At 33.7% G+C, this 25793-nt stretch overlaps 1 protein-coding gene across 1 annotated transcript in view; it reads right to left on the bottom strand.

Annotated features, from left to right (window-relative positions):
- Positions 1-25793, bottom strand: part of LRP1B (LDL receptor related protein 1B) — a 1933320-nt gene that overhangs the window by 246461 nt on the left and 1661066 nt on the right. The window contains exons 52-57 of the mRNA XM_024122386.1: positions 22638-22766; positions 19333-19455; positions 15916-16056; positions 14607-14794; positions 8636-8819; positions 4223-4308 (exon numbers count right to left, since the gene is read on the bottom strand). Of these exons, the coding sequence (XP_023978154.1) occupies positions 4223-4308; positions 8636-8819; positions 14607-14794; positions 15916-16056; positions 19333-19455; positions 22638-22766 (851 nt within the window). The remainder of the gene's footprint in view (positions 1-4222; positions 4309-8635; positions 8820-14606; positions 14795-15915; positions 16057-19332; positions 19456-22637; positions 22767-25793) is intronic.

Below are 25793 nucleotides of genomic sequence, written 5' to 3' on the forward strand. Positions count from 1 at the left end.
AACCCGTGTCCCCTGCATCGGCAGGCGGACTCTCAACCACTGCGCCACCAGGGAAGCCCTATAATTTTTTAAAAAATAAAACTCAGGCCAAAGCTAAATTAGTGCTGTCCAGATTTTATTTCTTTCCAATGATCTCCAAGACTAAGGATGACCTACGTATCACTATTTGCAACAACTCAGAGAAGGTTCTTGCACATACTGATTTTTTCTTCTCTTAGTCAGGTTAAATTCTAGCGGTGATGGTGTTAAAATCATAGGTTCAAATCTTATGCTTTTATTTGGCTTAAAAGGAGCGATCTCCTTTTCTTCAGCTCTAGATTATAAAGTTAACCTGCAATCACTTAACCCCACTATGCCCAGATGAATAAATGCAAGTATAAGTCTTACTGACAGCATCACTAATCAAGAATAATGATTATAAATGCTAAAAAAAGCAACTAACATTCAGTCTCAGATTCAAAAGATTCATTAATTATTCATCCACACCCTAATAACTGGAGAACTACTTAACTAAATACATGTAAGCATTCATATCTAAGAAGTCATCTATGCACAATCAAGGTTCTAAAATATAAACTGAATGGATTCCAAGTTCTGTAGAGAGTTTAATAAATTCATTTCAATAGCAGTCTACAATATTCTTTCTGTTCAAATGCTTTTTTCACTGGAAGAATAAGGTAAATGGGTTAGGGTTCTGTGATGGCCTGGCAATTCAGATGGGTATATTAGAGCTCTATAGGGAAAAGGTGGGAGAGAAACTTGTCTCTGACCTTAGCAAAGATTCACCCACAATCCCCAGTCATGGCAGAATTATCCTATTCCTTTCTTTACAATAATCAATTTAGATAATGAAAATCCAATTCCAAATTTAGCAAGTCAACTACAATAAATTAAAGCCGTGAATGCAGAGAAATTGAAGCTCTGAATTCTGACATATCTTTCCAGCCAAACTAGTCATTTTTCTACAGCTTTACCCTTAATCCCTTCAGAAAAGAGTGTAAAGCTCTCTCTACAGAATCATATGCAAGGAACATTAAAACAGCCAAGGGCATGGTCAAAATAATATCTAAAAACTAGAGTCATCCCAGTGGTTTCAGAGCTGAAAATTGGTTTCATAAAAATCCTATTTGCTTCTTTTATTTCTGTGGCTGAAGATTTGCACCCTTTGGTTCAAGATGATTAATTTAGGAAATTGTGTTTTGTTTCTCTATACAATTTTACTGGAATAAAAGTCACTGCTAGAATTGAATTGGATAACATATTGGAAAGCTACTTGATTAATTTTCATTTCTAAAATCCATGTTATTAAAGTACATTTTCTAAATGTGTTGTACGAATTTAAGTTACAGCTGTCTTAGCTACAACTATGTTTTAGAATATATAGGGTAAAAACATTCTACCAGTTGTTATAATTTTATGCTATAAAGCTTCATGAGATTGTTACTAAATATGATAAAAAGAATAAAATTTAAGATATTAGGATAAATTGTTCTTCCTAATTATTTACACACAGAATTCCCAAATAATTAAGGCACAGATGTTGTCTTTTCATTTATTTTTGACTAAGAGAAAATGTGGAGAAACAATTACTGCTATTTTCTACTTCACTCTGCATATGTAGACAAAATCTTCGAGGAAGAAATTGGTTTTTACCACCTTGAACTCCTTGAAAATTTCCGTAATGCCATGATGAAATTGTGGTTAAAAATAAGTTTTCTAACAAAAATGACATATTTCAAGCAGCCCACAAGCATAACTTGAAGGCTTGTCTTTAGTTTCTTGGGTCTTTACATCCTTACTCAGTGGTCACCACTAACAAATGCTCTCCAAAGACACAGGTGTTCAGGGTCCTCGTGCATTTCCTTATCTTCCTCACTCCCTCCTTATTCTCATAAACTGCACTAAGAAATTGTTTGAAATTCATCCCCACTTATGTACTAGTGATTGGCAATAGTCTAAAGTTATACCACCAGGAAAAAAACACTATAGGAAAGTGAGCATTAAAATGGTTTGGCTGTATGAAATAGACTTACATCATGCGTGGAGATAAAAATCATTTTGGTCCCTTAAGAACAATTCCTTATAATATATTAGCCATGAAAGACAAAAAAAAAAAAAAAAAGGATAGCAGTAGAAATGTCTTAAGCCACAGGGTTGGAAAATAAAGCAAGGAGCTACCACTGAAGCTCTGTTATAGTTCTTTCATGAAGATCATAAACATTGTTGCTATATTAGTTAAATTTGTGGTTCAGCTGAGCTTATAGAGTATTATAAAAAGAAAACTTTCTCACTTTGAGATAGCACAGTCTAAAAGGAAGGAATGCTAAAAACAAAAGAAAGCAAAACAAAAACAAAAAACTTATTAAAGAGAAAATAAACATGTCCCTTTTCCAGAGACTATACAAGAAAATCAATAGCTTGCACACCTAACTTGGAAGGTTTAGAAAGGGTATGGAGAAATATACTTAAGAGAAAGAGATAATTTTCAATATTTTGTAAGTTTGATATATGCTTAAAGTTATACTGCACTGGAAAAAAATAAATTAATGCAGAAAACCATCTGGGAAACAAACACTTTTCCATTTTAAAGCAGTTATGTAAATTTAAACTATCTCTCTATGGGTATTACTCATCTCTTAAAGAAATAGTCATCTAATTCTTATATTTTAGATAGACTTCTGTTTAGTTTTTACAAACAACATGAAAATATTTTGTATTTTACCCAATCTCTTAAGGTGCATAATTAGAGAAAGAGGCAGTATGAAACAGTGGATATTGGTGGCACACTCCAAACTCAAGAGCAAGAATCTAAACCTCACAGACATTCCTGAATAAGACAAGTATGCATGTGGTAAGCACACGGAAAGTTTAAGGATGCTGGTGAATTGAGAGCACAGGCATAAATTACAGTGGCAGCTGCTACCCAGCTTGGATTGTGTCCATTCAGGGATGTGAACCCAGCAATGCTACACCTTCCTATTTTTTCATGAGTAGCCAGAAATCTGGATTTTCATGTGAAATTTTAATTTTCAATTTGTGACTTAGAGAGAAGCTGCAAAATCCAATTCTGTGGGGAACAGTAAACATCACACTTGCTAATGAATATCTGCGCTTAAAGTAAGACTAAATTCTTAAGCAATATGAATGAAACTCTAACTATAGCAAAGGAGGTACCCAGGAGTGAGTGGAAAAATATCTTTAGTTAAGTATTCTTTATGTTGCTGAAAAATCAACACATGAATGGACTTCTTCATCTAATGCCTAGTGCTGGCATAAACATACTACAAGAACAAGAAATATCTTTATTTTTGGCACACTTGTTCTAGAGAGTGCTATCACATATTCATGTCACTATTGCACAGTTTGGGGCAAAGAGAAATTTGCAGCAGGACAGATACAAGCTACATCTTTGCAAAGAAGCTACTTCTCCTGACGATCAAAGATATGCTAAAACTAACTGTGATTTCTCTAGTCAATGTAATAATCAGTCTAGTTTTAATGATTTGATTTTATGCTACTTTCACTGCAGACTGGGAGGGAAAAAAAAAGTTGAGGGAAGCAATTCATATTTCCATCCTGTCATAAATGGAAATCATTCCTTTCATCTCAGATAGTATATATGAGTAAACTCTGAGAACAGAACTTAAGCGTCAAAATGGATCAGTAGCCCAGATTCTCTTGAAGTAGGTGGGTTGAGGGATGAAAATGGTAAGGCTGAATATACACACCTCATAACCTTTTAACCACGACTGGATTATAATCGTACTTTTGCTCCCTAGCTAATTCCAAATTTTAAAGGCTAGGGATCATCAATCCCATATTATTCCTTAGGTCTAAGAACAGAAACTTGAGGTTCTGGAAAAGATGTTTATTTTTAAACCCCAAGGGTTGTGGGGCTGGGGGGACAATCTGGGTAATGCACAACTACCTTAAAAGAGAATTTTATACCTTCCCTAGTCTAGCTGTTCTTAAGAGAGTTTTTTCCTTGCATTAGCTATGGTTTGCATCTTCTACTTTCTTGGATATGGTGTGATGTCACAAGTTGGAGGCATCACCTGGACATTTCAAACAGAACAAAGTTTATGGCAATCTTATATGCATACATGCATGGATCCATGAATACATGCTTCAGAAGTTCTAATTATGAGGTATTGCTACAGCTCTAATGCATATCTAGAGTGACCGTATTAAATACTATGAAATCATCATGGAAATGTCATACCTGTTTTAAAAGTGTGTAGTTGGAGCCATCAGTGCTAATTTTCCTTATCTCATGATGATCAGCAAGAATTAGAAAAGGTTCTTCATCTAAATACCAAGACAAGAAACATATTAGACTTTAGTATTTATGGTTTTCAACTCTGCTTAGTCTCAGTTTAGTTACTACAGCGATGTAAGTTCAAATGCAGTGCCCTCTGGTAGATTAATGGTTCAAAAATTCGTCCTGAGCACCTCTACTGATAACAATATGAAAAGAAAGCAGATGCCTGTGCAGTACAGAAAATCTAGACAATTCCAAATCCCTCTCTTTGCCTAAGTCTTCTTGAATATTAAATTATCTAATTTATTTGAAATTAGTGGAAAACACCTGCTGTTAAAATCTTATTTTTTGTCGTTCCTTTTTTTATTGGAATATAGTTGATATACAATATTGTGTTAATTTGAGGTATACAGCAAAGTGAATCAGTTATACATATACATATATCCACTTTTTTTTAAGATTCTTTTCCCATATAGGTCATTACAGAGTATTGAGCAGAGTTCCCTGTGCTATATAGTAGGTTCTTATTAGTTATCTACTTTACATATAGTAGTGTGTACATGTCAATCCCAATCTCTCAAATGGTACAAATGAACTTATTTACAAAACAGAAATAGAGGCACGGATGTAGAAAACAAACCTATGGTTACCAGGGGGAAAGGGGTGGAGGGAAGGATAAAAATCTTATTTTTAAATGAATTTCAGAGAAGGATAATCTGCACCTATCTTAGCAGCCTACAGTACAGCTAAACATTACTACAACCAGAAAATTCTTTCTTGATAATCAAATAACCAGCTTATGCTCTCAGAATAACTTCAGTGAAAACCAAGAGTTTCACTGCTTACATACACGTTTTTCATCTGCCTGGAAGCTTCTCTTAAGTAAAAGTCTATTTTCTTCTTATTTGTCCAACATGCTTTAGTATATTATTTGTTCTAGAATCTAGGAAAGATAATAAAAATAATCTAACCATGCTTCATATATGTAAAGATCAAACTCTTTTTAAACATCTTTGTTTCTAAGATGCATTCATACACTTAGATGCCTCATAAGCAAATTTAATGTCAGCATAAATTAGAAAAAAACAATGAAAAAATGTAGCCACTTTACATGATTAAATGAGGACTTTTTGTAAATCATTTATTGTTACAGAGTTATTGTCCTGTTTAATTTATGTTCAAACTTATTACTTTCTTCCTTTTAGCCTTTAGTTTTACAGTATATGTATGATACATAGGGCACTATACTCTGTTTTAGCATACTCTGTGTAAGAGATGCACAGAAATGTGTGTCACAGATGCTGGACATCACCTTCTACCAGTGATGGCAGCACCTCTAATCATTCCAGTCTTCCTGTTGAGGTTAAATAGAGACTCAGAACCCTACTCAAAAGAGTTGTCTCTCAAGTTAACGTTGCTTTGCCATCCTATCAATATAGTTCTACATTCATAAATGTTAAATTAATCAGTCATGTTCTACCTCAATACTTAGGCAGTTCTGTTCTTTACAACTTAAACATAAGACCTGAAATTTGAAACTCCTAGAGGAAAACATAGAGAAAAATCGCCTTTACACTGGTCCTGAAAATGATTGTTTGCCTATGACACCAAAAACACATGCAACAAAAGCAAAAATCATCAATGGGGACTACATCAAACAAAAAAGCTTCTGCAAAGCAAAAGAAACAATCGGGACTTCCCTGGTGGCGCAGTGGTTAAGAATCTGCCTGCCAATGCAGGGGACACAGGTTCGATCCCTGGTCCAGGAAGATCCCACACTCTATGGAGCAACTAAGCTTGCGAGCCACAACTACTGAGCCCTCATGCTGCAACTACTGAAGCCCACGTGCCTAGAGCCAGAGCTGCGCAACAAGAGAAGCCACCACAATGAGAAGCCCACGCACCACAACGAAGAGTAGCTCTGCTTGCCTCAACCAGAGAAAGCCCGTGCGCAGCAATGGAGACCCAATGCAGCCAAAACTAAATAAATTAATTTAAAAAAAGAATTGACTATTAAGGAAAGTTTAGAAGAAAAAAAGAAACAATCAACATAATGAAAAGGCAACCTATGGAATGGGAGAAAATACTTGCAAATAATATATCTGATAAGGGGTTAATATACAAAATATATAAATAACTCATACAAATCAATAACAAAAAATAATCTATTAAAAAATGGGCAGAGGAACTGAACAGACATTTTTTCCAAAGAAAGCATACAGATGGCCAATAGGCACATGAAAAGGGGCTAAACATCTCTGAACATCAGGGAAATGAAAATCAAAACCATAATGATATATCACCTCACACCTGTTAGAATGGCTGTCACCAAAATGACAAGAGATAAATGTTGGCAGTGACTGAAGAAAAGACAAACCTTGTGCTCTTTTGGTTGGAATGTAAATTGGTGCAACCACTACAGAAAACAGAGTGGAGGTTTCTCAAAAAATTAATAATAGAACTGCCATCCAGCAATCTCACTCCTGGGTATATATCCAAAGGATGTGAAAATAGTATATCAAAGCTATATCTGTACTCCCAAATTTATTGTAGCATTATTCACAATAGCTGAGACATGGAAACAACCTAAGTGTCCATCAACAGATGAATGGGATCTGTATAGCCATGAGAAAGAATAAAATCCTGCCATTTGAGACAACATGGATGGTGCTTGAAGAATTATGCTAAGTGAAACAAGTCAAACAGAGAAAGACAAATACTCTATGATATCACTTATATGTGGAATCTAAAAAAGCCAAACTCATAGAAACAGAGTAGAATAGTAGTTACCAAGGTTTGCACGGTGGGGAACATGTGGAGATGTTGGTTAAAGAGTACAAACTTTCAGTTGGAAGTTCTGGGGGTCTGATGCACTACATTGTGATTATAGATAACTACACTGTACTACACACTTGAAAGTTGCTAAGAGAGTAGATCTTAAATGTTGTAACCACAAAAAAGAAGTGGTAATTATGTGAAGTGATGGAGGTGTTAGCTACTACTACCATGGTAATCATATTACTGTATATAAGTATATCAAGTGAATGCATCGTATTACCTTAATGTTACACAATGTTATAGGTTAATTATATGTCAATAAATTTTGGGGAAAATATCTAGCCTCTCTTTAGCAAAAGATTTATTATTCAGGGACACTCATATTTATATTAAAATTGTTATTAGTTTCTATTTATTACTTTTAATGGAAAACCACTATAGCATGGATACATGATGTAACAAGACCCAAACTAAAATGATAAGCATTCACCTCCTTTTCATAATCCTTTGTGAAAAGTTTAAAGTAATGGAAACACTGACTAGTTTTTAGATTTTATCTTTTCTTCTTATCCCATGTCACTAAATGAATGATGTAGTAAGCAGTGATCTGGCAAAAAAAAAAAAAAAAAAAAAAGTAGGCTGGCAAATAAAACAATGGGCTCCAAATAATACACAAATTTATTCAGAGATGAACATTCCAAGAATAAGTGAGTGGAATGAAAAATTTTAAAGTTATTTTTCTCCATAATGTGCACAATTTTAACCAGTTAAAAAACTAACTTTTAAATTCCTATCCCTTTTATTTATTTTATGAAAGTAGATGAGAAAACATCTAGTTTTTAAAATGTTGTTCAACATAAATGTATATGAGAAACTGGCAATGCTATTTAACTGATTATACACAATATCACAGTAAGAGGAACAGAGGCATATTATGCACCATTTTTTGCCCATTTTAAGTTATTATTATATATTACTTTGTATCATTTTAATAAGTTTGATTTTCTCCCCTGATGAATCATAATTTGTTTTAATATTTTATTGAATTTTCTAATTCACAAATCAAACACACTGCTTGAAATAAACAGAAGTTTAATAATACTTGTTGAATCACTGAAAGAATTCAAATAGTCTTATATTCCTGATTTATTGTTATTGTTGTCATCATTATTACTATTATTATTACTGACCCGTTGTTCTCCTTGGCACACATATATTGAGTGTGTGTATGGTGTAGGGGAGAAGGAAAAAAAATATTAGGATGCTGTCATAACATGCTCTTTAATAGCTTTGGCCAAACCTGCTCCCAAGAACCTGTGATACAGGAAGCAGTGCTAGAGATAGTTCTTTTTACTTGTTCTCAAAATCTAGAAAACACTTAATAATTCACAAGACCACACTGTAATGGTATTAAAAACAGAGCAGTGTGTGGACAACATGCAGCATCAGAGTGACAAATTTCCATATCAAGGTAAGTAGAGGAGAATTTTGATTTCTTAGACACAGCAAGGAGGAATGAATTCAACAAGAATAGCTACAAAATCAGATCCATATGTGTTACTGAGGCTGGCTCAGTGGACAAGTTCAATTCGATACCTGAGAGTGATTTGCAGCCATTTGGGTTATCAGGTTGTATTTCATATCCATCTGTACAGAGGCACCTGTAGGTCCCATATGTATTGATGCATTGCTGGCTACACGGAAAGCCCAAAGAGCATTCATCAATGTCTACACATGTTTTACCATCATCCTTCAGTTGAAATCCAGGCCAGCATTTGCACTGGAGAATGAAAAACAAGCATAATCAATTCATATCATTGTCACTGTCTCTTGCTATTGGATATCCGTTTAGCGTGATTCAAGCAAGAAAATCATTTAATAATAGATAATGCCAAGTCTTTCTGTCCCCCAGAAATTAAACTTTAATAAGAATTACATATATTACATACAGTTTAAGTTAAAAAAGGATTCTCTCAAATAGCATCATTTGATCTTCTGAGGTTGACAAGATTACAAAAGTTAACCAACATAAATCAGCAAACCATGACGGCAAGGAAAACAAAACTAAACCATCAGCTTCTTCTGTTTTTTTTTTTTCTATTGCATTACATTGTGTTTTTAGAAGACTTTAATAATCATAAGGATTAACCCTTAAGTGGAGCTCTGAGGATTACTAATATTGTCACGTATGTTATTTCATTAGAGTCTTAACAGAAATCTATGATATAGGCACTATTATTAGTTAACCCATGAGAAACCCAGAGGCACAAAGGTGAAATTGTGTAGATAAAGCCAGTAGGAGAGCTGATTCACTCTGTAATTTTTAACAAATAATAAGGCTCAATTAATATTTATTGGCAGGGTCTGAGTCCTTAACCAAATATGTTGATGTCTGGAGAAATAATAAAATTAACATAGTTTCCCCTTCATAATTAAATCAATGTGCATCATCAAATCATTTTTTTTTCAGCATCTCTATCATGTTCTATATGACCCTCTAATGATTATGTGATATTTACTAACTGGCATATCAGTTCTCAGTACAATATCATACCATATATGTCTTTGCATTCCTGAAAATAAAAAGGGGCGGTGATTGGTCATTTAGTCCCTGCCAAGTAGAATATAGAATTATAATTATACAACATGAACCTATAATTGGCCAGATGATTGTGAACATGTTAACCTTCACCAAGACTATTTAGTGGCCTTTGAATAAAAGAACTTGTGAGTACTGAATAGGATAGTGAATTAAGTAGGAACTCTAAGTTGTCAAGAAAAACTAGTATTAAGAATTATTCATAGTAAACATTTGAGCCTTTGTATCTATTGGGAAAATATTAGAGAGAGATATGTGCTTATTATTAAATAATGAGCAAACAGCTAATTGAGGGGTAGAATTTTTTTAAGTACAAAAAATGGTGTTCATTATGTGGAGGAGAAGGAGCATCAGCTTCACCTGAAAGTGCTCAAAAGATAAATGAGGGCTTCCCTGGTGGCGCAGTGGTTGAGAGTCCGCCTGCCGATGCAGGGGACACGGGTTCCTGCCCCGGTCCGGGAAGATCCCACATGCCGCGGAGCGGCTGGGCCCGTGAGCCATGGCCGCTGAGCCTGCGCGTCCGGAGCCTGTGCCCCGCAACGGGAGAGGCCACAACAGTGAGAGGCCCGCGTACCACAAAAAAAAAAAAAAAAAAAAAGCTAAATGAATATCTTTTTCTAAGTCCTTTTACAAGAAATGAATCTCTTTAAGCTCTTGGCACTTTTATCTTTAACAATTTATACCAATATTTATCTAATAATCCTAAGATTATTAGATACAATAATAATCCTAAGATTATAAAGAATTTTTTGTAATCCCCAGAATCCACTAGCAAGCCAGCAAATCAAAGCAAAATCCACAACTTAATTTTCCAAATTCTCCTCATAATAGTTGAGCCCGTGACAATATTACTTCTTTTGAGAAGACTCATCCTACTACCTGATGAGGAAGTCAGGGGAATTGGTGCTTATCCTATGTCAAAAAAAAAAAAAAAAAAAAAAATAGAGAGAGATGCTAAATGTCATTGAAATATATACTTAAAAGTAGTTAAAATGATAAATTTTATGTTGTATATTTTACCACACTTAAAAAAATAAATAAATTTTTCAAAAAGGAAACTGAAAGGCTACAAAAAGGTATCACTGAAAAGAACTGGAAATTAGATCATGTGATCATGTGGAAGCCAGAGACACATAGGCAGACACAGGGTAGAGTTGAATTCAAGGGGCACTTCAGGACAGGTGAAAGGACATTTTATAGAATGCATTAAATTCCTCTCAAAAAGAGTACTATGAAAAGAAATAGTGTCTGAATTCTAATACGGCTTCTGAAAATTACTTTGAATGGCTAATGTCAGGCTTATAGAACTACTATATTAAATATTCAGTTTGGATAAAAACATATTTGTGGAAAATTAATTTCTTGAAGGTAAAAATTACCAAATGCAATGAACATTTCTATAAACAAATGAAATTAGGATGTTTAAGGTGTAGAGTATTTTTAACGTGTTTATTAAAAGAGAAGATTTTTTTAAAAGATAATTTCTTCCCCAGTCTTGTTAACCTTGTTTTAACAAAAACATTTTTTGCTCCCAAATAATTAAAAGGCATTTATGGGAAATTCGACTAACCTAACATTCATAAATTGAATGAAAAAATAATAATAATCATTTGTGTCAGAGATAAAAGATGAGAGATTCATCTATATTTAATTTAAAAAAAAGTTTAAAAATGTTTCACTTAAAAAGAAAAGTTTTATGAAAGTGAGATATATATATTCAATGTCATGTTAATGTTTCTCATAATCAAGAACTATTTCAAATTGTCTTGATTTATATTAATTTTTATAGAGAAACATATAGCTACCAGAAACAAATATAGCTCTCCAAAGTTTTCCTATTACATTCAGAAAAATTTGCAGCTTTTTTAGTGATATTTTAAAACATTGGTTATCTTATACACATTAAAATTTATTTATCTCCCAAAAGTACATTTATTTTCACATGGTAAGTTACCCTTCCATCCAAATAAGATTCTTGCTTAGTTAAGGGTATTACTCCCTTTTGAATAATTAAATCAATTGTATTTGTTTTACAGCAAATTGTTCATAGTCCAGAAGGTCTAAATTTTGCTTTTATAAGCAATTTTCATTTTATTGCAGAATTTGAAGGAGGAGTTGTCATGTTCTGCTGATAATGTAATGAGAAATAGTTTACTGGATAGCTTTCCCCATTCTCTGAAAAAGAGAAACCCATCAGCTAACATTTTTTTCCCAAAATAGATAAACATTTTGTTGTATATAAGATTTTTTATTCAATCTCCTATAAATAAATTGTCAGAAATATAACATATTATATATATGGTTTTGTTTTTTTGTTTTTTTGCAGTACGCGGGCCTCTCACTGTTGTGGCCTCTCCCGTTGCGGAGCACAGGCTCCGGACGCGCCGGCTTAGCGGCCATGGCTCACGGGTCCAGCCGCTCCGCGGCATGTGGGACCCTCACGGACCGGGGCACGAACCCGCATCCCCTGCATCGGCAGGCGGACCCTCAACCACTGCGCCACCAGGGAAGCCCTATATATATGTTTTTAAATGACATATATAACATATATATCAACACAATATATAAAATATTTGTTTTGAATCTTTGCTTAAATCTCTTATTTATGATTCTCGTCCTAGCTCCTTTCATTTTTGAACTGGTCTTGCTTCCCCCAGTAGATGTTTTATTTTATTCATTAGTTTTGACATGTCTGTATATTAAGGAACATTATCCACTGCAATTTTTTCAGGTATCATATACATTGCCTTTTGAATAATTAAACAGTTTTTCTATTTTACCTAGAATTCTCATTTCATTCTATGACTCCTTCAGAGAAGTCAGAGAAAATAATTATGTTTTAAAGGTATCAATAAACAATTATTTCTCTGTGAGGAATCTTATAAAGTAATTAAAATAGTATGATTTATCATGGCTTTCTGGGTGAGACTTACTTCTACCAAAACTAGTTTTCCAAATATGGAATCTCTGGACACTCAGTATTTCTTACATGCAGGCATTAAAAAAAATATTAAACCGTACTTTTGATGTTATGTCAAAAGGTGACTATTTCATATTCTATAATTTTTAGATTTTACCACCAAGATTATGACAGATTAAAAATATACACAGGATAAACACAAATAAATCTACTTTGAAATTTAAATTTTAGACAGATAGATGGATAGATATACATTCGATATGATAAAAATAGATTATTTATAACATGACAGAATTTAAACTATTACCTCTAATAATTTTATAACACATTCCCTGACTTTTTTGGAAACATTTCTATATTGATTGTACATAAATCACTAATAAAATTTTTTCAGCTTCATTGGGTTTCAAAACATTTACTGCCAAAATTAATTACCTCATATATACTCATCACATTAAGAGCTGTCCTGGCTCATTTGTCTTGTTTCCTTCTACCTATAATACAGCGTTTGTGAGTCCGTGCTTTTGTGTTTTAAATCTTAGAAGTTTAACAAATTCTTCTGAATACAATACTGGGTCTAAAAACTTTTTTGATAAATATAACTTTCTTGGTATTTTACATTTTATCTCTCTTTTTACGCAGGGGAAAATGATTATTGTACTTGTTAGGTTATATCTATATACAGTGACCAATGTAGTTAAGTTAATCATAATACCAGAATTCAGAGATTAAAAATGGCAAAGTGGTTGGCGAATTTACCATTAGATAGGACTGACTTGTCATAGAATATCAAGGCTGTCAAGGAAAAACCGAAGCATCTTTGTAATACGCACTTTTTTTTTCTCTAGCATCTTTTAAAGAAAGTCGCTTAGTCCCAACTGAAATACTTTTAGACGTGAGAAATTTGGCAACTCATTCCAATGTAGAGAATTCTAATGTTCGAAAAGTCTTTCTTATACAGAATCTGCTCCCAACTCCTAATTCCAACCTTTGAAACAACTCAGAAAGGTATGCTCCCTAATCCAGTACTTCATATATTTAAATACAGCTGACTAGCCATTTTGCTCTTGGTAAAACTTCTTCCAAAGGTGCGTTTTCCAGACCCCCTATGCCACTGGCTGTACAAATGGGGATACAGTACAGTTTGTCAAGGTTCCTCTTAAAGTGTCACATCCATAAATATGCACAGTACCCCAGGTATGTTCTGATCAGTGCAGAACTCAGTAGAACAAAAATCTGAACTCTGTACTGCTCCTAACTGGATTAGACTGCCTCTGTGGTTTGTAAAAGCCATGTTCTTTTGCTGATTCATACAGAGCTATTGTCCAGTTAAAAACACTAATTTCCAGCTGAATTGCTTTTACTGAGGTTTTCCCACATTTACATAATTGATTTTAACCTAATGCATCACTAAAATTTTTTTTTTGTACTGCATCCTCCGTTCCAACATATTGAAACAGAGATGTTTTCAAAAGCTGTTTCTGTCAATCAATCTTGTCAGTGAATCACATTCTTCAGGAAAATGGGAACAACAAAAAGCAATTAGAATGTTAGGCATGATTTATTTTTAGTGTACCTGCACTCAGTCCTAATAATTCATGTGCTCTGTTTTTTTTCTTCCTGTATATATGAAAAAATACTGTATTCTCCAGTGTTGTGGTATATAAATGATTAGCCCATTCCACTTCAAGGATGTATGAGAGGGAAAACGAAGGAAGAAACGGGAATTTAAGAGAGTTGCATAAACATTTATGCAGCTATTAACAGCAGTACCTTCCTCAAACACTGGTCGTCCTTTGCTTACTTTTTTCTTTATGATCAGCATTTATTAGAAAACATTTTGATTTTTTTGTCTCCATGAGTATATTCTCACAATTTACATACCACACTATTATTATGGTTTGCATATACAGAAACTCTCCATTTAAATAGTTTTAACTAATGATATTATAATGACTTTAAGTTTTACAGCTATATCGGATGAAATCATTTTTATTGCCTCAAATTTTAACCTGTCACATGATTTTTTGTCTTTGATGCGTGCCTACCTTATAACTGGCTGGAAGGTCCTGACAATCTTGAGAACACCCACTGACTTTCCTACTCAAGCATTCATTTACATGGCAGTTTCTCTCATCTGATCCATCGCCACAGTCATCCTTATTGTCACAAAGACCTCCACTGGGAATGCACCTGCCATTTTTGCACATAAAAAATGAACTGTTGCATGACTGTTCTGGAAAAAGAAAATAAAACAAATGGAACATAAAGAGCATGCCATTGTTTTATACTACTATTGTTGAATACATTCACAAATATGATGACTTGTCTGACAAAAATTAGAGTAAATATATGTACATATAAAATGGTTTATATTCAGTGTAATATTTTATACATGAAGAAAATCAAGGGCAAACTGTACTTTCATGTTTAACACACTGCAAATCTAGCTTTACATTGAAAATTAACAATCAAAATAAGCACCTATACTAAAATTAATGGAGTATTTCTGTCTTCATCTATACTGTGAAGAATGAGTTCAAAAGTGTAATGATAGCTTGACATTTCCCTCAAGCCATAAGTCTCTGAGAAATTATATGTCACTAAAAATTAAGAATCTGGAATAGCTAGATATTCCTAAATTCTTTTTCTTCCTGGAAATATAACATTGATATTTTTAAGTCCAGGCATAAAAAAGATACTTGCGGTGAATCATAGTTGTCACAAATATAGCTATAGAAAGGAGTTCAAGTTTTGCAGCTACTCACAATCTGATGATTTAAACATTACTCATTACCATACATGATAAAAGAATGCCTATTAACATGTAAACTACATGAGAAAAAAAATAATTGGGTTTATTCTAAAATGTATAACTATGTATTCAATCTTTGGAATAGTAAAGTGTAAAATAGACCAAGTTTGGCTATGTATATATTTCTGTTCAAATGATATGCAATTTATTTCATTTTGCCTAAGTTTGAATAATATTGACTCTATTTCAGTAAATCTCAATTTCTTTTATGATTAAATTTTCAAATAGGTCCATACAGGAAAATTATCTTCACATAAAATAATATATTAAGAAAAAATGACTTCTTTAAAGGAGCAGGATGATGGATTCATCTGGTTCATTGCCACAAATCTTCATATTTGGGGCACAGACTTACATTTCTATAACTAGCTCCAAAACAAAGTTGATTACTAGGATCCTTCATGGTATCAATAGAAGCATCACGTGTTTAATTATTTGCATTTCCTCTCATTGAATATTATATGAGACTAAAAAATAGAGTCACAGTATTGCCTTAAAAAAACAAATTTTGGAATAAACATAGTATTATATATTTTCTGTACCTGCACTTTTACACTTTGGGTTTATAGGTGCTTCATCAGAATGGTCTGGGCAGTCAAAGTCTCCATCACACTGCCATTGAGTATTTAAAAGACATCGTCCATCAGCACAACTAAATTCTTCTGCATTGCACTGTCGGTATCCTGGAGACAAAGAAACATTCCAATTCATATAAAAAATATTCATTAAAACTTTATTTCATAATGTACACTAAACTTAACCATGTGAGTTACCCAGGCCTCTTATGGGAAATGTTTCTCATTTCTTTCTAGGGCAGTTACAATAATTGCAAGAGATATTTGTGGTTGGAAGTAGGATTAAAGTCCAGAAAACAAAGCTGGAAACGAGGCACTCTTATTTTGTTTCTAAGTAAGGAAACAAGAATGCAACACAAGTATACAACCTCTGTTCACTTATTATCTATATCCTAAAGATTTCCTTTAGAATGGAAAACAAAATGGAAGCTACTCAAAATTATTTTCAAGACTAAGCTTGGTTAGGTATAGTACTAGAACATATGGATGAACTGATTCTGGGTTATAATAATAATTTTCAGAAGCTATAATGTCATGTTTATGTTTGGGAAGCAGCATTAAAAGTATAAAGAAATTGTTAAAATGAGAAAATTAAAATCCAATTCATAGAGCAATAAGCACAAAACTATTGTAATTATCCTACATATTGATTCTTAGAGGCATTAAAAGGCTTTGTTCAAAACACAGTATCAATAAATCAGTTGTTAATGTTCATATCTAAGCCGGTTTGTAAGTAAAACTCATTTGATTTTGAATATTATGAAGTTTTAGATTGGATTTTTTCCTGAGTTTGGTAACAATAAAAAATATCATTTCTATTATAAACTTTCTGGTAAATGTAGGCAAATATTTTACTTTTGAAGAGAGAATGTAAGATTTTTATGGTTGAAAAATAAAATTTCAGCAGAAAAAAAGATTCAACAATGATTATTTAATTGAGACGTTTATCATATTGCATGGCAAAACTAGATAGTTCTAAAATATCCCAAGTTTCCCTAGTATTCCTTGCCACCCTCTCATTCTTCACTAGTTCCTCCTCTTCACCCAATACATATGTTCAAGTCTCTCCCAGTCCAATAACAATAAAAATCCATCCACATAACTCTTAACAAGACATGTCCCTTCTTCCCTGCTCAGTCAAGTCTCTACTCAATCTTCCTTTCACTTACTTACCTCTTTGCTTTCACTTACTTTCATTCATTAAAGTCTCATTTCTGCAACATCTACCTGCTGAAATTCCTCTCAGAGCTAATAAATATCAAGTGACAGTTGGTAAATTCATAGGTGTCTCTGGCTCCTATCTGCTTCACTGTCCTCCAGTGCTTGATGCTGTTGTCCATACTACCTTGGAAATAGTTTCCTGACTTAATATTCATAATCCACTCTCCCAGGCTTCTTTCTAACTTTGCATTTGCTATTCCCTCTTCACCCTCTTTCTGTATAAAGTTTTCTTCTTTTCTACTCTAAAATGTTACAGGTGAAGCCCTTATTTCAGCCTTAAGTATATGGTTTTCCCCTTTTCCTTTCTACAGTGTTGTGTATTAGCATTCTTTGTCATATTTTGAGTATCACCCTTATGCTGATGGCCACCAGGTTAATATTATTTGTCCTGATCATACTCTAGAACTAAATTTTCAAACACTCACTATACAGCTTTGTGTGATTGTCTGATTAATACTTCATATTCAAGATGTCCAAAATTAATTATTTGTTACATCTCTTCTCCCACACCAGCAAAACTGCCCCTTAAGCTCATTCTAAAGCTCATTAACAGCAACACCATCCTACAAGTCATCCAAGCTAGAGATTCTACTTTATCCTCCATCTCTAACTGTAAATGAATTCTGACCCAATTCTGCACTTTCCATTCCATCATTTCTGCCCTAGTTCAAAACCGCAGTGTTAATTATCATAACTATGCAATAACCTCCTAACTAGTTTATTTTCTCTTTATGGCACCTCTCCCTCATGGCAATAGTTCATCCACTCTGCTGAAAAAGATGGTTCTAAAATATAAATTTGACTGAGACATTCCCCTGTTTCAAAATGTGTGCTGGCCACTGAGAGGCAAAATAATTAAATACAAATTCTTTAACATTGTATTTGAGACTTTTTAGAATCTAGCTTCAACTTAACTTTCTAACTTTCTAACTTTCTAACTTCAACTTTCCTCACAAAAGACTAATTGCTATTCCTCAACCATGTTGATTTGTAGTTTTTGTAAACATATATAGAATTTACTGTGTCTGGAACTGTTCTAAGCACTTTACAAATATTAATTTATTTAATTCTCTTAACAACTGTAAGAGCTAAGCAATGTTATTATGTGTTTTTTACAGATGAGGAAATTGAGGTACAGGCAGGTGAATTAACTCTTCCAAGGTCACACAGCTAGTAATTGGCAAAACCAGGATTTGGACCCAGGCCATCTGGTTCTAAGGTCCATGCTCTTAACCACTATGTCATGCTCTCTAGCATCTAAATATGATTTCCTCTAACATTCCCTGCTTCTGTTCTTTAGTGCCTCAAAAATTATTTTCTCAGCTCTGATTTTGTGTATTGTGACTCTTATTCCCATATGACAATTATGTCGTTGTTCTATATTGTATTTCTGATTTTCCTGTTCATCTGTAATTTTTTCTAGTGGGATCTCTGCCTCATTCATCTCCATATCAACCAAATATAGTGTCTAGCAGAGGAAATATACTCAATCAGATATAACTCTACTTCAGATTTACATCTTGAGTTATGATGTAGCTTTTAAAATATCACATTGAATCTATGACTTAATGGTGAATTAATATAAGAACAGATACCCACTGATCTCAAAGAGATTTATATCAAAGACCAAGGTTATAGACGCTGCATAGGGAGGACAAAGGGAAGCTAAATCTACTACCTTTCATAGGTATATGTGAAAAATAACATTAAATTTTAACAAGTAAATACATGTATAAAAAGATAAAGCAAAAGAAAAATGTTAAGTATCTAGATTCTCTGATAGTTGTGAACTGTATTCTTTTTTCCTCACTCAAATATTGATTTGGCTGTAAGATTGAACTAACCAGCTATATATTGTCTTTAAAATAAAAGGTATTTCAAAGTACTTAAAACCAAAGACATTTTTATCAATATTTTCCAGTGTGGTTCTTGATAAGAATACACTACAACAAGTAGGCATAATTTTCAAATAAGTGTGTAATTATGGTAGAGTTTGAAGAGGTTATATGTGGTGTGTCTACATTACTGAAGTTACATGTTCTTAGTGAGATTAAGAAATGTATTTCTTTGCTTTTGTTATTTATTTATATATTCCTGGAGTCATCTTAAAAGACTGTTACTCAGCCTGAGAATCTCCTCCATGAAAAGTTTATATATACTTACCACACTGCAGTGACTCATCAGAGCCATCTCCACAGTCATCATCATGGTCACAAACGAATTGCTTGGGAATGCATACTTTATTATGGCACATGAAAGCATTTTCATCACATGTGGTATTGGGAGCTAAGAAAGACATCACAAGAAATCAAGTTAGATGAGCACCTATTTTATGTTCCCCTACTTTATGAGTTTGGGAAATATATGTTATTATACTCAATACACTTAATAATTCATGGTTATTTAAAAAAGGAAACTTAGCTAAACATTCAATATATCAGATAAACTAATAATATATATTAATATATGTATTTCAGTATAAGTAGTATTTGAATATATGAATATAAATATATATAATTCAAAGTTTTAGTGTTAATATGTTCAACAATTCTAGAGTGACCTTGAAATTTCAGGCCATTTAGCAATTTGTAAGTTTGCTGAAGGATGAATTCAAAGGTTCATATGTGATAAAAAATCACTCAACTATAATAATGTGCCTGGGTTTTTTTCTCTCCTCATGCTTGTAGTAAAGCTAGTAAAGTGATAAAAACCTGCTTCTTTGTGAAAAATGGACCTGAAAAGACCACCAAGTGCTAATGCTCATGATGGAAGTGAAAAGAAAATCAAAAGGGCTACGAAAGTTACTGTTTTCAAGAGAAAAATAAAACTTTGGGGTGACTTCAAGAGTGGGGTGTTGAAATAGGTTAAGTTAAGATCTATGGTGAGATGAGCCCAACCATAAGTACCACACTAAATTAGGAATATCGATCCATAAAATGGAACATCAATCCTTTTGGAATACTGATCCATGAAAGTAATCTCTAGCAAGGGCCCTAATCAGCAGGAAAAATGGTTGATTAAAATGTGCAGTAAAACTTCAGCTGACTTGTACAGAGGAAATAAACTTTAATAGTGTATGTATAGCATCATAGAAGTTTGATCATTTAAATATTTTAATTACTTTTCTTACATGGAAAGGGTAAATGCTATGATATGACTCAAGGTTTGGGATATTTCAAATGTTAAGAATCTGCTATATGATGGATGTTAACTAAGCTTGTTGTGGTAACCATTTTGTAATAAGATATAAGCATATCAAATCATTATGCTGCACACCTAAAACTAACACAATATTGTAGGTCAATTATATCTTAATTTTTTTAAAGTAGAAAAAAAAAAGAATCCTCTACATGTTATTATAGTACACTGGAAAGGGGGAGGCTTTGCAAAAAGTTGCTCTTCAACTTATAGTTTTATCCTAAGAAAGCTATTTATCTTCTTGGTGCATCTGTTTATTTATCTGTTTAATGAGGATAATAAAATCTATCTGATAAATTTTCTGCAAGAACTAGATAAGGTACATGAAGCAGGTCGGCTCATTTTAGGTACTCTGTACATTCCTAGTTACTGTTTCAATTCCTATCTATACAACAATTATCTTTGGCAGATCCCCAAAAGCACTTCACTGAGATACTGTGGAAATTCAATAATGTAAATAAAAGCACCTACCAAAATAACTGATGTATAATGGGCACCTGAAAAAATTTACATGCCTTCCAATCTCTCCCCTTCATGTCTTACTAGGCACTTTCCTCTATCTAGAACACTTCTCTTTCTTCTCTTTTTCCTTCACAACTGAGATAACGTTATCACTTTTCTTCGAAATCCTTCCATGAGACTTCTAAGGTTTTTTACACAATATTTATTTGTGATGACCTAGTATCTTTTCTATGTATCATTCTGACACTTAAGTTATTATAATTATTCTTTTACATGCTTATCAGCTCCTGATCCCCAAACTGCCCCACACTACATGGAGAAAGGAAATCTCTGCTTTCAAAACTCAGTAATGACTAAAAAGAGACATGAGCAGGTGAAACAAAAAGAATTACTTAAATTTAATCAAGTGTAACTAATTTTCAACAAATTTATTTTCAAAAATGATACAGAAGCCACATAGGAGCAGCATTCAAAACTGCCCATTATAATCAAAGTAAAACTCAGTTACTAATCACTACTCTAACTTTTAACTGTGTGACAGCTTATATAACTCAAGTGAATTATGCCAATTCTAATGCATGAATTATTCTTTAAGATACTAAGCAACAGAGGCTTATTTGGCATTAATGCTTTCAGGTCACTTCAGTACAATTTGTTGTATTTTAACATAATTTACTTAATAGCACCCATGTGGTCCAAAAGTGTTAATATGTGACCTGGAGCATTAACTTGCTACAATAGCAACAGTATACAGGGACCATCTGGATCCCTGAATTGATGCATAATCCTCCCTGAATTGATGCATAATCCTTTATTATGTAGCCCTCAGTGGCCCCATTGACCTTTACAGGCACACATATCAGTTTCAAGATCAAACTGATTTATTCTACAATAGCATGAGCTCTGTGCACACAAGCCTGCCTCAAAGTCTTCTTTTTCCTTCTCTGCTTTAAATATCCCCCATATACACACACCCACATACACACACTATTACATTATGGCTTCAATTACAGTTTTAAAGACCTGAAGACAGGTCATGAGAGAGATGACTGGTAGACTTCACTTTAATAAGCAGAGTTCACAGCACTGTTCCTAATAAATTGCTCAACAGATCCCCTATGTGACCTTGGGATCAGCATTCAAATACTCAGTCCCTTCATTCTCCTGATCATGCAAAGGAATTTATCTAAATTTTTACTATTGAGTAATCCCCTGAAAATTTCCTGAGGTGACCTAGGGTTAGAAACTTAGTAAATTGTCTGGCCTCCAAAGGTGTTCCTCTGATTCCCTAGCTTCATTCAGCTATATACATACTATTTTTACCTGATCTAAGGGCTAATATCCTATCCGTAGGACTAATAGGTGTTTACTGACCTTCTGATCAGTAGTTATTTAGGATCACAGCAGCCATTTACAGAGTATCTGTAATAGGCAATCTAAAAGCCTTCAAGGGGAGTATGGGGTGGGAGGGTGGGGGAAGATGCTAAAAAGGAAGTAACAAACCCAGCACACACACATACACAGCGTAGTTAAATAATCTCAGAAATGAAGTGAAAAATCTTCGTGCATCAAAACCAGTTTTAAAATGGATAATCCCTCTTTTCATGTTGGAAACACTCTGAACAGTGGTTAGAGGGGTTGCTGAACTACTATGATGACGACATTCCACCTGATTAATTATGATACTACGTATGAGTCCCGGGATTGGGAAAGTGAGAGAAAAGGTGATATGGTGAGTACTACAAAAGCAACTGTCTGAGGATGCTGCAGCAGCTTTCTTTCATAGACAGCCCCACGAGTGTTCATACCACAGCCTGCTGTGGAGAGCTCATCGCTTCCATTTGGACAGTCCCTTTCACCATCACACAGCCAGTGTCGGGGCACACAGGCATGGGAGCCCTGGCAGCTGAACATGTCAGGCGCACAGGTGATGGCACCTGAAACCCACCAAAAAAAATGCCATTAAGATCACACACAGCAGGTCCGCTGAGAAAGATCTATAATTTCATTTCCTATAGACAAGAAGGGAAGCAGAAGAATGCCACTGACAAGGAAAAAACTGTAGTTATTTGGAATCATCACATATTATCCATCCCCTATAGACAGTTTCCTCTCAGAATGCATTCCTTCTCAGTAGCAAGTATTCTATTTCTTAAAGCTACATGGCAGAAAATAATGAGTATGCTCTCCTTGTAAAATGTAGCAAAACATAGAAACCTCATTGTGAATAAACTGAGATAAAATTTCAAAAGGACTGAACCTATAAGGATAATAACAGCATTTTTATTGCTTAATATATGCTAAGCACTTAACATATTAACTAATTTAGTCCTCACAATCGCCCCAAATGGTAGAACTATTATTAGTCTCATTTAACAGAAAAGGAAACTGAGGCTCTGAGAAGTTGGAAAGCTTGCAGGAAGTCACAAATTGCAGAGGGAGCCACATGTTGAACTGGGAGTCCAAAACCTTTTTGATTCCTAAGTATCTTCTCTTAACCAGTAATACCATTACTGTTCCTCCCCACCTTGTGTTGTTGAAAAGTATAAATGTATGCATGTTCCCTTTGCTTTTACACACTTAATAAACAGAATCTACCTTTTCTTCACTCTATCAATTCAATGTTCCTTCAGTTGCATGATGTTGTTTTCAAATGTATACAGGAAAAAAAAAAGAAATGCTTGTTGACTGTAAATTCAAAGGGTCATGGGTGGTTTCTCTTTGTTTTTCTTTATATGGGCATAGGGTAATCGAGTAAAATTAGAAAATGATTCCTTCTCCTGGTATTTCCCAAGCCCCAAGTACAGTTATACATATTGAATGGTTTATTTGTTATATATATAAAATATTTGTTGAGTGAATTAGTAACATACCCCCCAAATTTAACTTCCCTTTAATTTCACTTTCTTGTGACCAAATGCTATCCATAGAATAGATGTTAAAAAACAAGTTGTAAGAATTATTTAAAAAATGTTAGTATCTCCAAGAAGAAAATATGACTGCCTAGATTGATGGATAGTTGTTTCCAAATCTTTAAAGCTACTTTAATTGGATTACCAATTATCATCTTACTTTTCAGCCATAGAGTTTTTATGAGAAGAACATGTTTTTTAATGCAATGTTATCAATATGGGAGTTCAGCAGGGTGACAAAGTGGAACCTCCTGGTGATCTTTTTCAACATAAACATGTCTCTTCCTACATATACGTTAATTGGGAGGACAGGATGGCAAGTGAATATTGAAAAGTCCCCCAGGTAATTCAGATTTGCTTATTTGTTGAGGATCAGTACTAACAGAATGAGTTTAATATGATATCTATTACTGGAAGAAATTATAAAGAAAATATATTAAACAAATGTTGCTTTAATTTAAAAATGAATTTACTTGCTACCTATTGTCTTTAGTACTTCTATAATAAAATTCTCTTCCTACAAGTTTTTACATTATTCCTCCTTATCTATTTTTTTAAGCTTGTCATAAGAACATAGAGTGTCACTTTCACTCTTAGACTCTCAGTTAGTGCTTTAATTTCTATAATATTTTTATTATTTATCTGGAGATGTAAAAAATTGCATTCTTTCTGCTATGGAAGTTTAGATACATTTAGCACCCCTTGTCTACTTTTTTATTATCACTCCAATTTATTCCCAAGGGAGGCATAATAGATATAGCATTGATTTTACTGTTGAGAAACTTAACTTCGTATGACCTTGCAGAAGACTAGTGTCTGAGTTTCACTCTAAAATGAGGGTTATGACTAGATAATTACTAAGATACCTAAAACCATAAAATGGCATAAAGCTCTTTGCAGCTAATTTTCTGGCTCCCTTTAAAGTGTTTCAACAGATTCTGTGTTAAGAGCATGCCAAAACATCATGGTCAATTTAAAAGAAAATGAGCCAAGGAAAAAACTCATGGCTTCCTTCCATAATTACCACTGTCATCTGGAGACACATTGCCTTTCTCAGGGACGTGAATCCCAAGGGAGAAGGAAGACAAGCTGAAGGAATTCTACCAGATCCATCTTGTGTACCTACTCAGATATAATATTTGATTGGTGAGAGTTACTATCCAATTTAGTAAATATTTCAGAAACCTGAATTCTGTTCCTAGTTCTGTCATCACTGATTCACTGAGTGACTTCAGGCAAATTTATTAACCTCTGTGAGTTTTTCTTTCTTCATCTATCACATGATGCAGGTGAACTAGACTATGATTTTTATAAGTGAATTCTCAAATCCCAAGTCAGAACCACTATGTGCTTATGAAGAAAGAATATGTCTACATCAGAATATTTGGAGATGGGGATTAAGAATCTACATTTTTAACAAACCTCTGAATAGGATTTTTTGTACACTAAAGGTTGAAAACCACTGAAATAAATTATTTATAAAGTTCCTATCCAATCCTAAAACATTAAGTCCAATTCATTGACTGATGCTTGGTCTAAAGCAGTAATTTTTATGTAACAACAGCTTGGTAGCATCTAAATTGCAGCCTGTGATTATATTAAATAGACTGGGTGTTTTGATGACAGGTAAATATGTTCATTATCATTAAATCCTTTAAAAAACTTATCAGGACATTGATAGACATTGACATGACAATACCACTCTGAAAAATAAGGGAGGGAGCAGGAGAAACACAACAAAAGAGAATGGGAATAAATTCATTTATATAGTACACGTTGGCCATGTCAGCTGATCACGATAATTACAGAAGGTAGATATCTTGTAACCATTTAACAGGTAAGGAATTTGAGGAATAAGGGATAAAATGGACCAACCCATGATCACACAGCTGGAAAATGCAGACGTGGGAGAATTCAACTCTGTATGACTTTAGAGTCTTTACCACTTCTATTAATACTGTGTCCACTTAAGAAGGAGAGAGGTATCAGGGGAGCCATTTAGTGTAGAATTAAACAAAGGGTCAAAAGCAAGATAATGTTAGAGACCGGAAA

Source organism: Physeter macrocephalus, chromosome 2 (genome assembly GCF_002837175.3).
Source record: "Physeter macrocephalus isolate SW-GA chromosome 2, ASM283717v5, whole genome shotgun sequence".
NCBI lineage: Eukaryota > Metazoa > Chordata > Mammalia > Artiodactyla > Physeteridae > Physeter > Physeter macrocephalus.